Genomic DNA, 13146 nt, shown 5'->3' with positions numbered 1-13146 from the left:
GAAGAACAGATTTGGTAGGAAAATAAATTTAGTTTTGGAAGTGTTTAATTTGTTGTGTCCTGGGGCATTTGAAGAGAAATATCCAGTCGGAGATAGGATCTGGACATCAGGTCTGTAAGAGACAGATGGTTTAGAACATACAGATTTTTAATCATGAGCATGTAGAACAGTGGTTCTTAATCTTTTCTTCTGTGCCATTAGTAATTGGGGGAGGTACAGGGAGATGGAACGAGGCATACCCAAATCTGCAAGCATGACTGACACAGGTTCTGAAAGCCCTTCTCGTGTTTCTGATATACTCTCCTTCCCTTTGAGAATCACTAAAAATGATGAATGAAGCCATGGTAATAGCTGTCTTAAGGTGATTGCGTAGAGTGAGATTGGAAAGTCCAAGTAAGTAGCTTGGAGAACTGCCAGTATTTGAAACAGTGGGCAGAGAAGAGGGAGCTTACATAGGGCACTGAGAAAATGAAGTCAAAAAGGCACAGACAAAAGCAGGGAGTGAGAAGTCCTGAAAAATAAGAGAAGATAGGAGAGGACGGTGATCAACAGCATTTAATGATCAAGAGGTCAAGTAAGAAAAGGACTGGGATGTATTTATAAGCTTAAGCAACAAGTTTTAGGACATCAGCAAATTTAGGATGAGCACGTTACGTGCAGTAATGAGAGCAGCTGCCAGTTTTTGGAGGGTTAGTGAATGGGTGGTAGGGAAGCAAGTTAGCAAGTGTAACATCTCTTTAGGAAATAGCTGTGAGGATGGGGAGAGGGGGAAGGCCGTAGCTGGAGGGGAAGTAGTTTTATGAGGTTTCATTTAAAAACGGGGTAATTTGAGCTTGCTTAAATGTTGATGGGAAGTGCCAGTTTAGAGGAAGAGGTTGAAGATGAAGGAAAGCAGCAGAGCTCGGGGGCACTGATTTTACTAGTTCTTTATATAGGACGAGTTGCTGGAAGGAGAATCCAGAAAGTACAGTAGACTAGGTGAAAAGTAATGCAAGTTTGTACCAAGCTTGTCTCAGAAATGAGAGGAAATCTGTAAGATGAATTGAAGGGATGTGGCCATGGCACTCAGAAATCAAATAGTAGTTTCATTAATAGAAATGCTTAAGAAAGATTTGAAAAGTACATTTGATATGAAGATAATTTGTACTTTGTATGTACTCTGAGTTTTGAGAAACCTGTAGGATTTTCAGAACTAGATGGCCAGAGAAAACCGACAAGTTAGAAATTGAGGACTGACTCTTAGAGTTCATGTGCGGTAGAGAGATTGATGGAGATCAGAGTTGTAGCCATATGAGAGAGGTTGTGCTGAAACACTTTAAGTTATTTTGGTTAGTTATATGTTTAGAAATATTAAGAATAGGCTATATGCAATCAATTTATCCATCTTTAAAAAGGATTTTAAAATTATATTTTTCTATGTGGATTAAGGTTTGCATGTTTTAAGCTTTAGTGTTGTTTAGGAATAACAGGTTAAATATACCTATGTTTGTCACATTCCAACTAAGTAAATGAAAAGTGTTGAAAGTAACATACACACACACACACACACACACATATATCTTTTGTACTGCATTTCAATCTTGAATACCTTTTTAAATCAAGTATGCTGGGGGACCTGGGTGGCTCAGTCGTTCAGCGTCTGCCTTCGGCTCAGGTCACGATCCCAGGGTCCTGGAATCAAGCCCTGTGTCAGGCTCCCTGCTCAGCAGAAGCCTGCTTCTTCCTCTCCCCTTGCTTGTGTTCCCTCTCTCACTGTCTCTCTCTGTCAAAGAAATAAATAAAATCTTAAAAAAAAAAAAAAAAATCAAGTGTACTTTGTGTTACTGTGTTGATATTTAAATAGGCAATTTACTTCAATCACAACTCTATCAATTCTTTTTTTTTTTTAAGTTACAAATTCTTAAAGGTCATTGGGTTAATGTTAAATTTTGAATAAATTTAAATTTGAATAAATGTTAAATTTAGATTGTGCATTTGATTTCAAAACTAGGAACTCAAAGCCTCAAGATGGTTTATTTGTACATTTATTTATGGGGAGGGTGATGGCAAATGGAAACAGTCATGTGGATTTTACACACACACACCCCCCCCCCCGCCTCAAAAAGAAATGGCCTGCAGAAGTCATATTGTAATTTGACATGTAAGAATTACTGAGTCTTCTTTAGTTAGGTATGAAAAGAATTCAGAATAAGTTAAAATCCCTTAGATTATTATATTTGAATCTACATTTATTTCTATTTCTTCTAAAAATATGTATTTGGACAAAAAGCCAGAACTTTGTTTTCAGTCTGTATTTAAGGAAGTAGCTGTGATAAACAGAGTATTAATCTGTGCTCTCTTTTCTTTTCAAATAGAAAAGCCTCCTAATAAAAGCAGTATGAGGATAGTAGTGGATTCAGAATCAAGGAAAAGAACCATTGGTTCCGGGGAGCCTGGAGCTCCTACAAAGAAGACCTGGTTTGATAAGTAAGCTGGCAGGGAAAATTGAGGAATTTCATTGTACAGTGATTTTTAGGATACTGGAATATTATTTGGCAGTGTAGTATTCTCTTTCAAAATGAGCTTTATATAATTCTGTTCTGTAAGCAGTCTCACACTATAGTGTACATTGATTTCTAAATATTTGTAAGTTAATTGGTACTTGGAAGGCATTTTCATATAGAAATGGTGTGGTAGTCTAGAACACAATTTTTCCTCTTTCTACCTTTCCCCACCTCCAGAAAAAAACACTGCTTAACTTAGAGATGTCACTGAAAACTACCTATATAAAGGATAGTCATGAGCCCACTATTAGGGTTGGGTCAGGTTTGGGAGGAGGCTTTAGCATGTGGCCAAGTCCTATTAAGAGCTGGAAAGTGATCTCTTGGGGAGGAGGGGAGGCTGGATAGACATTAAAGTTGTCAGGGAAGGGCTTCAGAGAAAGAGGGAAGGAACAAGAATGTTGGGATGCATGTGATGATTCTCTTATAAATTTGCAAGTTAAAGGAGGGAAGGACCTGGATCACACTTTCAGAGCTTTAACATCATTTGATAATGGATAATATCCAGTTCTGGCTCTGCCTGTAATTCTGTGATGTAAGGCAAGCAGTGTAACCTCTCTGGGCCACAGTTTTGTCCTTTTTTCAAGTGCCAGATGTATGGTTTACAGTTTTGACATTTTTTTTTTTTAAGTTGGAAAGTGGTTGAGACGGTTGTACCTTGTTTTTAATCAGTGTTTTAGAATAGGATACATTTCAGTAAGCTAGCTTTTGCAGAAGTGCAACAAAAACTGTATATGCAAATTTACTAAAAGAGCACTGGACCTTTCCTGCTTAAGTAGGCATGGATTTGAAGTGGAACATAATAAATGGTATAGAAGAACCCTTCTCAGCTTCTATGAAAGATATGTACAGTACTAATTTGGAAATTTCAGTTTCTGGAAGAAAATTTAAATTTTCTTTATTAACCAGTAATTTCAGTTTTGAAAAAATAATTGAACTTACATTGTAAAACTTTATTAATTTGTGCTTGATAGGGGTTTATCTATTTGAAAATTGATAAATGTATTAATCAACTTGATTTTTGTTACAGGCCAAATTTTAATAGAACAAACAGCCCAGGCTTCCAGAAGAAGGTTCAGTTTGGAAATGAAAATACCAAACTTGAACTTAGAAAAGTTCCCCCAGAATTAAATAATATCAGCAAACTTAATGAACATTTTAGTCGATTTGGAACCTTGGTTAACTTACAGGTAAGAGCTATGAAGTCATTCTCTTGTCTTTGCTTAATTATTTAGGGAGGGAGTTTAATGTAAGAAAAACACTTTTATAAAGGAAGATGGAAAATTTGGTGACATTCTAAATTTGGAAAATTGGAATGAGATGAAACTATTTTTGAAACAATATGTGATTTTGAGTGAGTTTTTTGCTTTCAGAAGGCAGTTTTGATTATTATATGCTTCCTGCCTAATAGAAGTTATCATAAAATTATAGCAAACTTTAATCAGAGTAGGAAAATCTGATCTTTTTTATTTATTATTTTTAAATATTTATTTATTAGAGTACAAATAGGGAGAGTGGCAGGGAAAGGGAGAAGCAGGCTGCAGCTGAGCAGAGAGCCTGACGTGGGCTCAATCCCAGGACCCTGGGATCATGACCTGAGCCAAAGGCAGATGCTTAACTGACTGAGCCACCCAGGTGCCCTGGAAAATCTAATGTTTAATAGTGTTCATTTCCTTAGGTTCTCTGAAGCATTACAGCAGAATGCTTGTCAGGTTGTTTTTGCTGCCTGTATAGTGGGAAGCACTTAACAGATACTTTTGGGGCCCAAACACCACGTGATCCTTAATTAGTTTAAATATTTAACTTTTTCCTCTATCACTTTTGAACATCCTTAAGGATTAAATATCAGTACATTTTGTATATGACTTCACCTATCATTAGACCTTGGCTTGGGTATACGTAATTTGTGAGGTTATTTAGTGTTGAGTTTACAAATATATGGTATGTCTAAATGTTGAAATAATGTTGGGCTTTTTTTCCAGTTTGTACGATGTTCTTTTAAACTAAAATAATTATTTCCCATAACCTGATAAAAATAAGTTTTAGAGAGTACAACTGAAGTCGATTATTTGGAAAATTTTGCTTTCTTGACATTTAAAAAATAATATAAAAAGAACATGAAAAAATGCATGCTTCTTTGGTGTGGGGCAATAGAAGTTTGTATAGAATTTAAAGGAAATGTTTCCCCTTCAGCTCTTTGTGTCCTTCTCATTCCTTTCCGTATATCCCCATAATCCTCATAATCCTATTATTGTTAAAAATATATCATGTATTATTCTAATTTTTTTTTTATTTCTGTGTCTATCTACTTACCAGTTAGCACACACAAAATATATGTATTTTGGGCCTGTGGTATACATATTACCCCATAGTTACCTAGTCTTAAATATCTCTGAATATCTTTTTATAGCAATTCAGTTTTATCTACCACATTTAGATGGAGACACAAAAAAGTTTTCAGAATATTCTTTTCGTCATACAATTTAACTGCCCTGGTAAAATTAATTTAGGAAGATTTTCAAAACTGAGGAGCAAAACATGGTATTTCACTGTTGTTTCAGGTTGCATTTTGTACAGTCCTTAGTTAACATATCTTTGGGAGTGAAAGTAAACTATGGTAAATAATCTAGATATAAGAAAGGGTAAAGATAGAATATTACCTGGAGGGACCAGAATTTCATCTCTTGAGGAATTTTACTGGATGAAGCAGTGGATTCTTTTGGAATTCACTGTTCTGAATATTTTAAATCTTAGGTTGCTTATAATGGTGATCCTGAAGGTGCTCTTATCCAGTTTGCAACATATGAAGAAGCAAAGAAAGCTATATCAAGTACAGAAGCAGTACTAAACAATCGCTTTATTAAGGTTTATTGGCACAGAGAAGGAAGTACCCAGCAATTACAAACTACTTCTCCAAAGGTAAGAGAGAGATTTGTGTGAAATTCACTGCTTTTCTTAGAAAGCTCAGCATAGTGTTTAAGAGCAGCAGGAGTACTGCAGTCAGGTAGACTTGAGTTCAGATTCTGGCTCTAACTCTATTAACTGTAAAGACTGAAGGAACTTACTTAATGTCCCTAACCTGTTCTCTCATTTTATTGTGAAGTTAATTCCCTAGTTTAGACAGTTGTAGGATGTTAAGATGTAAAGCATATAGAAGAGTCCCTGGTAGATAGGAGATACTCAGTATGTGGTAGCTATACATATTCCAGAAACTCAGACTGTGTGTTCATCTTGGAAAATCTTCCCTTCCTCTCTCCCTCCCTCCTTCCTCTTTCTCTTTTTCAGTCACTGAACCAGTCACTAAGTAATGTTAGATTAGTTGTTTGTAGGAGGGTTTATAGCAGTTTGTTTCTCAATTGAATTTTCTCCTGTTCATTATTTACTTTATAAATAAGTTAATTTATGCAAAGAAAAACATCTGTATATGTGTATGAAGGAATTTGGAAGACAGGTTTTGATTATAAGCTGCGCTTTTAAAACTGTCTACATGGGCAATTTAATAACAGATAACAGAGGTTACTTGACATGTTCATGAGCTAATCCTCTTGTTTAACATTTTTTCTTGTTCTGAGGTAATGCAGCCCTTAGTCCAGCAGCCCATTTTACCTGTTGTGAAGCAGTCGGTCAAAGAGCGGTTGGGTCCAGTACCTTCAAATACTGTTGAACCAGCAGAAGCCCAGAGTGCCAGTTCAGACCTTCCTCAGGTAAATGAAAAGTCTTCTCCTTGTGTCTGTCCCATAACAGGTTCTCAGCAAATTAGTTTCCCTTGTGATTTGAATTATAGTTAATTGTATATATTTTATACGGAAATATCATAGTCTGTGAACTCCACCTGTAAATTTTCTTTTTGCCATTAGCATAAGATTTTCACATTCTACTTTTCCTATAGTATTTGAATTTTAAATTCTCTCTCTAGTTAATACTTGAGTTCCCTTTCACTTTGTGGAGGAGTTATTTTCAAGCAAAACTGCCTGATAAATGAAGTTCAGTACACTAAATCTTATTTTTCCCATCATCTTTTACTTAACTAGGTTTCTGTGTCAGAGAGAATGATATAGTACCCTGCACCAAAAGCTTTTAGGAAGGGAAGGCTTTTAAGCCATCAGGTTTTAGCATGCTTGATAATACTGTTTCAGGTTACTTATGCAGCTCTCAGAACTTTGCATCACTTATTCCTGACTTTCAGATTCTCTTCTCCACATGTCATTCCCTTCCCACTGCCTTCCACACTTGAGTGGCAGTTTCTTGTTTCTGCACTCTCAGTCTCTGAAACTTAGCTTTCTTTTGTCTCTAGATGTTTCAGCATTTGCTGTTTAAAGTAGTGTTAGGATGTAGTTAGGATGCTGTTTTATTAAAATAATCTTCCTAGATAATTCCTGAAGAGTAAGATAATGAGATTCTGTGAAAACATGCAGAGTGGAAATTGATAAATTCTTAGTTACTAAAAAAAACCCCAATTACAATAATAATTCCCCATCCTGTTATCTCAAATCATCACTGGAAACAGTGTATTTGGCTATAAAAATATACTTTAGGAAAGAATGGCTTTTATTTTTTAAGCTCAAGAAGCAGGCACATATTTTAATTACTCAAATCTGATATTTATAATGTTCACACTTTCTACTTGTCAACATAGGATTCTAAGAATTTATGATTCTGTATCACTGGAGGGGACTTTAGTAAATACCTGGTTCAAACCTTACTTTACATCATAATTGTTTATGATTGAGTAATACTGCCTACTGTTTGTTTTTCCACACACATTTTCTTTCTGTCTCTGTCTTTGGAAAAAGGCCCAAGTTTGTGTGATTAACATCTGTATACTTAATGAGTCAGTATATATTAGTAGAATCCGAATGTTCAAAATCCCAACAGACCTGTATGTTTGGGGAAACACTGAATATGTCCATTTTAATTTTTTTAGAATGTAACTAAGTTATCTGTGAAGGACAGGTTGGGTTTTGTATCAAAGCCATCTGTTTCAGCAACTGAAAAGGTAAGAAGAATAATAGCATGATGTGTTTGTCTTGGCTTCATACATGTTTTCAGGTGGCATCTTAATTTTTTAATTTTTTTCATAGTTCTAAACTCTTGCTCCTTAATAGTATCTGTATCTCTTATTCCTACCTTTTTGCTTTCCATTTGCTGAAAAAGAAAAATATTTGCCTATACTTTTTTTACTTTTTGCATCAGCATTTTAATATTTGCCTCTCACTGTATGTCCATGTGCTTCCTTCTTTTCATTTTCTCTTTTTATTTACTATGTTTTCTTTAGAGATACTGTGCATTTTAATTTGAAAACTCTGGCAGCCTAATGGAAAAGGCCACAAATTAGGAATTTTACCGGAGTTTGAGTTCTGGCTCTTCACTTACTAACCAGCATGATATTGGGCAGTGCTCTTAACGTTTCTGATTCTTTTTCCTCATTGGTGAAATGATAATTGTAAATTTGTGTTGCTCACAGGGTTTTGTGAGGATTAAATAAAATGATTCATTTAAAAGTATTTTCTAATTGGAAAGGATGATGTAAATGTAAATTTTTTATTACTAACAGCTATTGTACATAGCCTGACAATTGTCATTTGTCATTTCTTTTTTTAAATGATGGGGTAAATACTGATTAAGACCATTCATGGACCTGTCTTACAGTTCTGTGTAGATGTGTTATTTATTTTTTTCTATTTAGGTATGAGTGAATGCTCTGGTCTTTAGTCTTATTTGGGGTATATGGAATCACAGAACAGGATTAGATAATTTTTCTCATTTCTCTGTCCTCACTTTAAAAAGAAGGTAAGGCCCAAGTGGATGTACTAGGAAATATTGAGTCAGGACTGGAATGTGGGTCTCCTCTATTTTACATCCATGGCTCTTTCCATTATTAAGATTATGTAGGAAGTTGACTCCATATGTTACATAGAGCATTCCATGAGATGGCTAACCTCTCTCCACTGGTTCTTCTGTATATTCTTTTCCTTATTTACCGTGTTAAACTACGGCAATTCTAAAAATTTGAATCCAAATCTTATTCTGTATTTCAGATTTTTATCTTGGGCACCTCAGCATTACTTCAGGCATAATGTGCTTAAAAAATGAGGACTTCCCACATAAATTAACCTCTCCTCCTCACCCAACCTCTGGAAGTTATACCACCATTTTCCAAGTTGTTCAGTCATTCACTTGTGTTTGTCATCCACTTCTCTTTCTTCCACGACCTTCAGTTTCCAGGCCTCTAGATGTGGTGTCCTAGCTGTATGCCCCTCCTGTAGTTTATATATCACCATCGTAAAAAATCCCAGCCTTATTTTAATGTTAACTTCTTACAGAAACTTTCATTTCCCCAGCTAAATAACTGCTTGATTCATAGCTCATCATACCTCGGTTATTTGGGCCACACATCTCCGTGTTAGTCCTTCGTTCTACCTTAGCAGGCCCTTTTCTACTCATTGTTCCTCACTCTTTCCTGCCTTTTTCTTTTTCTTTTTATTGGTGATTTTCCTGGAGTTCATTTTCCTCTAAGTGAATTCTAGTCATTCTTTTAAAGATTGAAAATCTCTTTACACTATTCTATAAAATCTTCAAATTTTTTCCATATAATGCCTCCCTTTTTTCCCCTGAATTTGTCTATGTATTAGTCTATGTTACTGAATTTAACAGTATCTAAATACTTACTTTGATTAGGTTTATCCTCCTTGATAATAAGTAACTAAGGAATAAAGAAAATAAAGTCTGTTACACTTTGTGTAGTAATGACGAATTCTGGAGAGGCGTAAAAACTTTATGCTTAGCATCTGTTTATGTCAAGATTTAGAAATTGACATTACTAATTATAGCTTTTACAGAACCTTTCTGGTATGTTTGCTTCTGTTTTTGTTTTTTTAATGTGTTTTATATAGCTTTAGGATAAAGGGGATATAAATTTGGAATTGATAGTATACATTTACTCATATAGTTACCACTCACTGAAAAATCATTGATGGTAGTATTTTCATGAAAAAATACTGTAAATACTGTAAAGAATCTTTTAAGGAAAGCAGTTACTTGCAAGTGTGTAACTTCCAGTCATCTTCAGTGAACCTGTTTATAGAATAGCATTTTGTTTTTGCTTATTCTTGGTTGTTCCCGTTCGCCAAGTCTATAGGGGTTTTTGCTGAAGAATCCTTAGAGGTTAGTGATTCAGAGAAGTCTTAGGAAGGATAGAAGAATGTTTCCCATCATCAAATTGAAGGCTGGGAAATACTCAAAACTAGTATCTATACAGTATCTTCTGTCGTTATTAAAGCAAGTAAGTATAAAAATGTAAAAATTTTCCCCTTCCTCTCAACAACACTGAGTAAACCCTTCAGTGATTCTTCTTTATTCTAAAAGTCGTTTTTGTGAGAGAGTTGAGAGAGGAAACTTAAAACCTAATTGATACTGCTAAATCTTAAGGCATTGTAGTAGCTATTAAATAGGTATTATTTGGAAAGAGTGATCAGTGAAATGATGTTTGAGTACCTCTCACGACAGAGCAATTTATCAAGAATAAAGGTGGCATCTGTACCATCTTGATTAGTCTACAGAAAGACTTAAGACTGCCCAAATTATCTCCCTAAGACCCTTCTTAAAGACTAAGAAGGTAAAATGATTAATCACTTGACTATTTAATGTTTGTATATCATTATTAGTTTCAGGTGTATTAGACTTGTGATACAGGATGTTATTGTTTCTTAGCAGCTTAGCAGTAGTTTCTCTCCCCGCCCCCCTTTTTTTAAATCTAAAAATATATATCTTGGTCTCTTTGCAATATGATACATTAACATACGTACCGTGCAACTTTTAAAAGGGAAAGTGTGTGGTATACTGAAGGAACATTGCAAGTCATTTGTGAGACTTCAGCTGTTGATACAGCAGCTGACATTAGGTATGATCCTGAACAAATCTTACTCTCTCAGTTTCCTTAACTATAAAATGCAGTCATCTAAGTAACCCTTTGATTTTTAAATTTGCATTTGTTGTGTAATTTTGCTACTTTAAATATAACAGGAATTTATGAGTTTCTTTTTTCATAACTGTTACTGACTACTTTTGATTTTTTTTTTTAATACATGGATCTCTCTCAGGATTATTACCTGGATTATTTAGTCAGAATTATTACCAGGATTGTTTTTCTTACGGAGAGAGATGATTTCTATAAAATTACTTGTATGCTGAATTTTCTGGGAACCAAGTTCTTTTTTTAATAATTTTTACAAGATACTTTTTTCCCCCCTTCCATTCTTATCCATGAGAAAAATCTGTTTTTCTCTTTCTTTACAAGAACTAGTGGTAGTTATGGCTGGTAATATTTTACATAGGAAATAAGATAAAGAGGTGTTAATGGATTATAACTTCTATCTTGTTAAGAAATTGACTTTGTCTTGGAAAGTGAGAGGTAGTAGTAATGTGATGTACATTTTAATAACAAAGCATATATGATACTTTTCAGCTCACCTTTTGAATTCAACGGACCTTTGACACCAAACCTGACAAATATATTACAATAAAGGAAAATTATAAGCAATAGCTCATGAATGTACACATAAAAATCCTAAGCTAAATAATTAACAAATTCTCAGTGATATGAAAAAAGATAATACGACCTGGCCAGGTAGAATTTATTCCAGAAATGCAAGATTGAGTTAACATTTGAAAATCAGCTTAATTCACCACATTAACAGACTAAGGGGGAGAAGGGTGGGAAGAACCTCCTATGATTATTTCAGTAGAAAAAGCATATGATAAAATTTATTACTTAGTCACAATAAACAATGCACAAAATAAGAATAGAAAGAAACTTCCTTAATTTGATAAAGTTTATCTTCATAAAACCTCTATAGCTAACATACTGAATAGTGAATGATTTCCCGCTTGAGATCAGGAACGAGAAAGGATGTCCACTCTCATCACTTTTTTTAGTGTAGGGCCTAACCAGTATAGTAAGGCAAGAAAATAAACGGTGAAAAGGTGGCAAAAGAAGAAACAAAACTATATTTACTCACAGATGACATGATAGTATATGTGAAAAATCCAAAAGAATTCACCAGCCTTTAGAGTTAATAGGTGAATGCAATAAGATCAGTATGTAAAAATACAGCACATGCCGAAACCTGTTTGGAAAATAAGAGAAGGTGTGGTTGTTTGAAAGACCACCACCTATGCTTTGACTTTGTTCTTAGGAGTTGTAGCACCTTCTTTTCTGTTGGATTTGTCATTTCCTTCCACTGGTTTCATTCTTAACAGATTTTCTTCTCTTTTATCACAACTCCATCCTTGTCTTTTGAAAATACAGATATCCCTTGCTATTCATACTCTTACTATCTAAACTCTAGAACCAGATAGATTCAAATAGTGAGCAGCATTTGTGATTAATAGTTCATTGTTTCTAAGACATTTTATTTTCACCTTTCAACACCTCTGAAATTAGGCTACATCTTACTGGTGTTTGTGGTTATAATTGGCAACCTTTTTGTCTTTAGTGGGGGTACATTGTGATAATGTGTTTCATAGTGATGTTTTGAGCTCAGTGAAATATGTTAGCTAATGTTCTGTTTGTATAGAAGGCAGTTCTTGGATAAAACAAGGAAGTGGGATGCTTTTAGGAGTAAAGGAGTCTCCTCATTCTTGTCATACAGTTTTATTCACTTTGAATCAGCACTCCTTAGTCTGATATCAGATGTTAATAAGTACACTTTGAAAAGGAGTGTTCCCTTCTCAATGAAATTGAAGAAATGCCAAATTAAACAAATTATATGGGTTTCTTTACTTCAGGCCTTCTCACAGCTCTTACGGTAAAATGCATTTTGAAACTAGAAAGTAGGTTTATGTTATTTCCAACTTACTTGAGTATAGAAATCTTTTTGGTCACAACTTTTCAACTTTTTATAGAGCTCTCATGAAGAAAACCGTTTATGAGACACTCACACTGTTTTTAGCACATTATCTTGTGTTTCTTTATAAAGTTACTCTGTTATACTTGTATGATCATGCAGTTTAGCATTGTGTGGTATGGTAAGGTAGCATAGAAGAAATTGTTTTCTGGTATTACAGAGAATGGTGACTGAAGTGAGACTGCAAAGTAAATCTGTGTTTACTCCATATTTTACTGAATGCAACCATTTCATTATTTGTTAGTGATATCTGAGTATTATTTTTTGTTATTGAAGAAAAGTATCAGTCAGATTTGATACACATCAAGTATTGTAAAGAACCTTTATTTTTAAACATCAGTTGCATTGTATGGAACCAGTATAATTAATGGTATTCTAGGTTTTTATTTTACTTGGAGGCTAAAATATTCTTGAATACTTAGAATAGTGATGAGTTGTCTAATCTTTGTGATGTTCCCTAACTTAACTTCATGATAGAACATTAGAAAATGGTGTCTGATTGATACTTCTCTGATAGACCCATATGTTTATATTTTAGTAGCTAAAAGTAGGGCTCTTTTTCTCATTGATGATCTTCTGTTTGTGTAGTTCTTTTAACCCCTTTTTTTGGTAGGGAACTCCCTTAACGCTTTGGAAAACTATGTTTTTTCCTCAGGAAAGTTACATTGTTCATACATATGGTTCCATGTTTAGTTTTTATA

The 13146-nt window shown here is 34.4% G+C and overlaps 1 protein-coding gene across 20 annotated transcripts in view; it reads left to right on the top strand.

The window, feature by feature from the left end:
• Nucleotides 1–13146, top strand: part of RBM26 (RNA binding motif protein 26) — a 90637-nt gene that overhangs the window by 42370 nt on the left and 35121 nt on the right. For 14 of the 20 annotated variants that reach the window (XR_014143834.1, XR_014143832.1, XR_014143833.1 and 11 more), the window contains exons 10-14: nt 2355–2466; nt 3571–3730; nt 5295–5459; nt 6113–6244; nt 7465–7536. Coding sequence is in view for 8 of the 20 variants with exons in the window: in XM_081815093.1 (XP_081671219.1) it covers nt 2355–2466; nt 3571–3730; nt 5295–5459; nt 6113–6244; nt 7465–7536 (641 nt within the window). In the remaining 12 variants the exon portion in view is untranslated. The remainder of the gene's footprint in view (nt 1–2354; nt 2467–3570; nt 3731–5294; nt 5460–6112; nt 6245–7464; nt 7537–13146) is intronic. The other 6 variants (XR_014143838.1, XR_014143839.1, XM_081815092.1 and 3 more) reach the window with 3 other exon arrangements.

This window comes from Leptonychotes weddellii, chromosome 3 (assembly GCF_054177405.1).
Source record: "Leptonychotes weddellii isolate Sample4059 chromosome 3, ASM5417740v2, whole genome shotgun sequence".
Taxonomy (NCBI): Eukaryota; Metazoa; Chordata; class Mammalia; order Carnivora; family Phocidae; genus Leptonychotes; species Leptonychotes weddellii.
The sequence above is the reverse complement of the archived record's forward strand: the minus strand, read 5'-3'. Positions and strand labels throughout refer to the sequence as shown.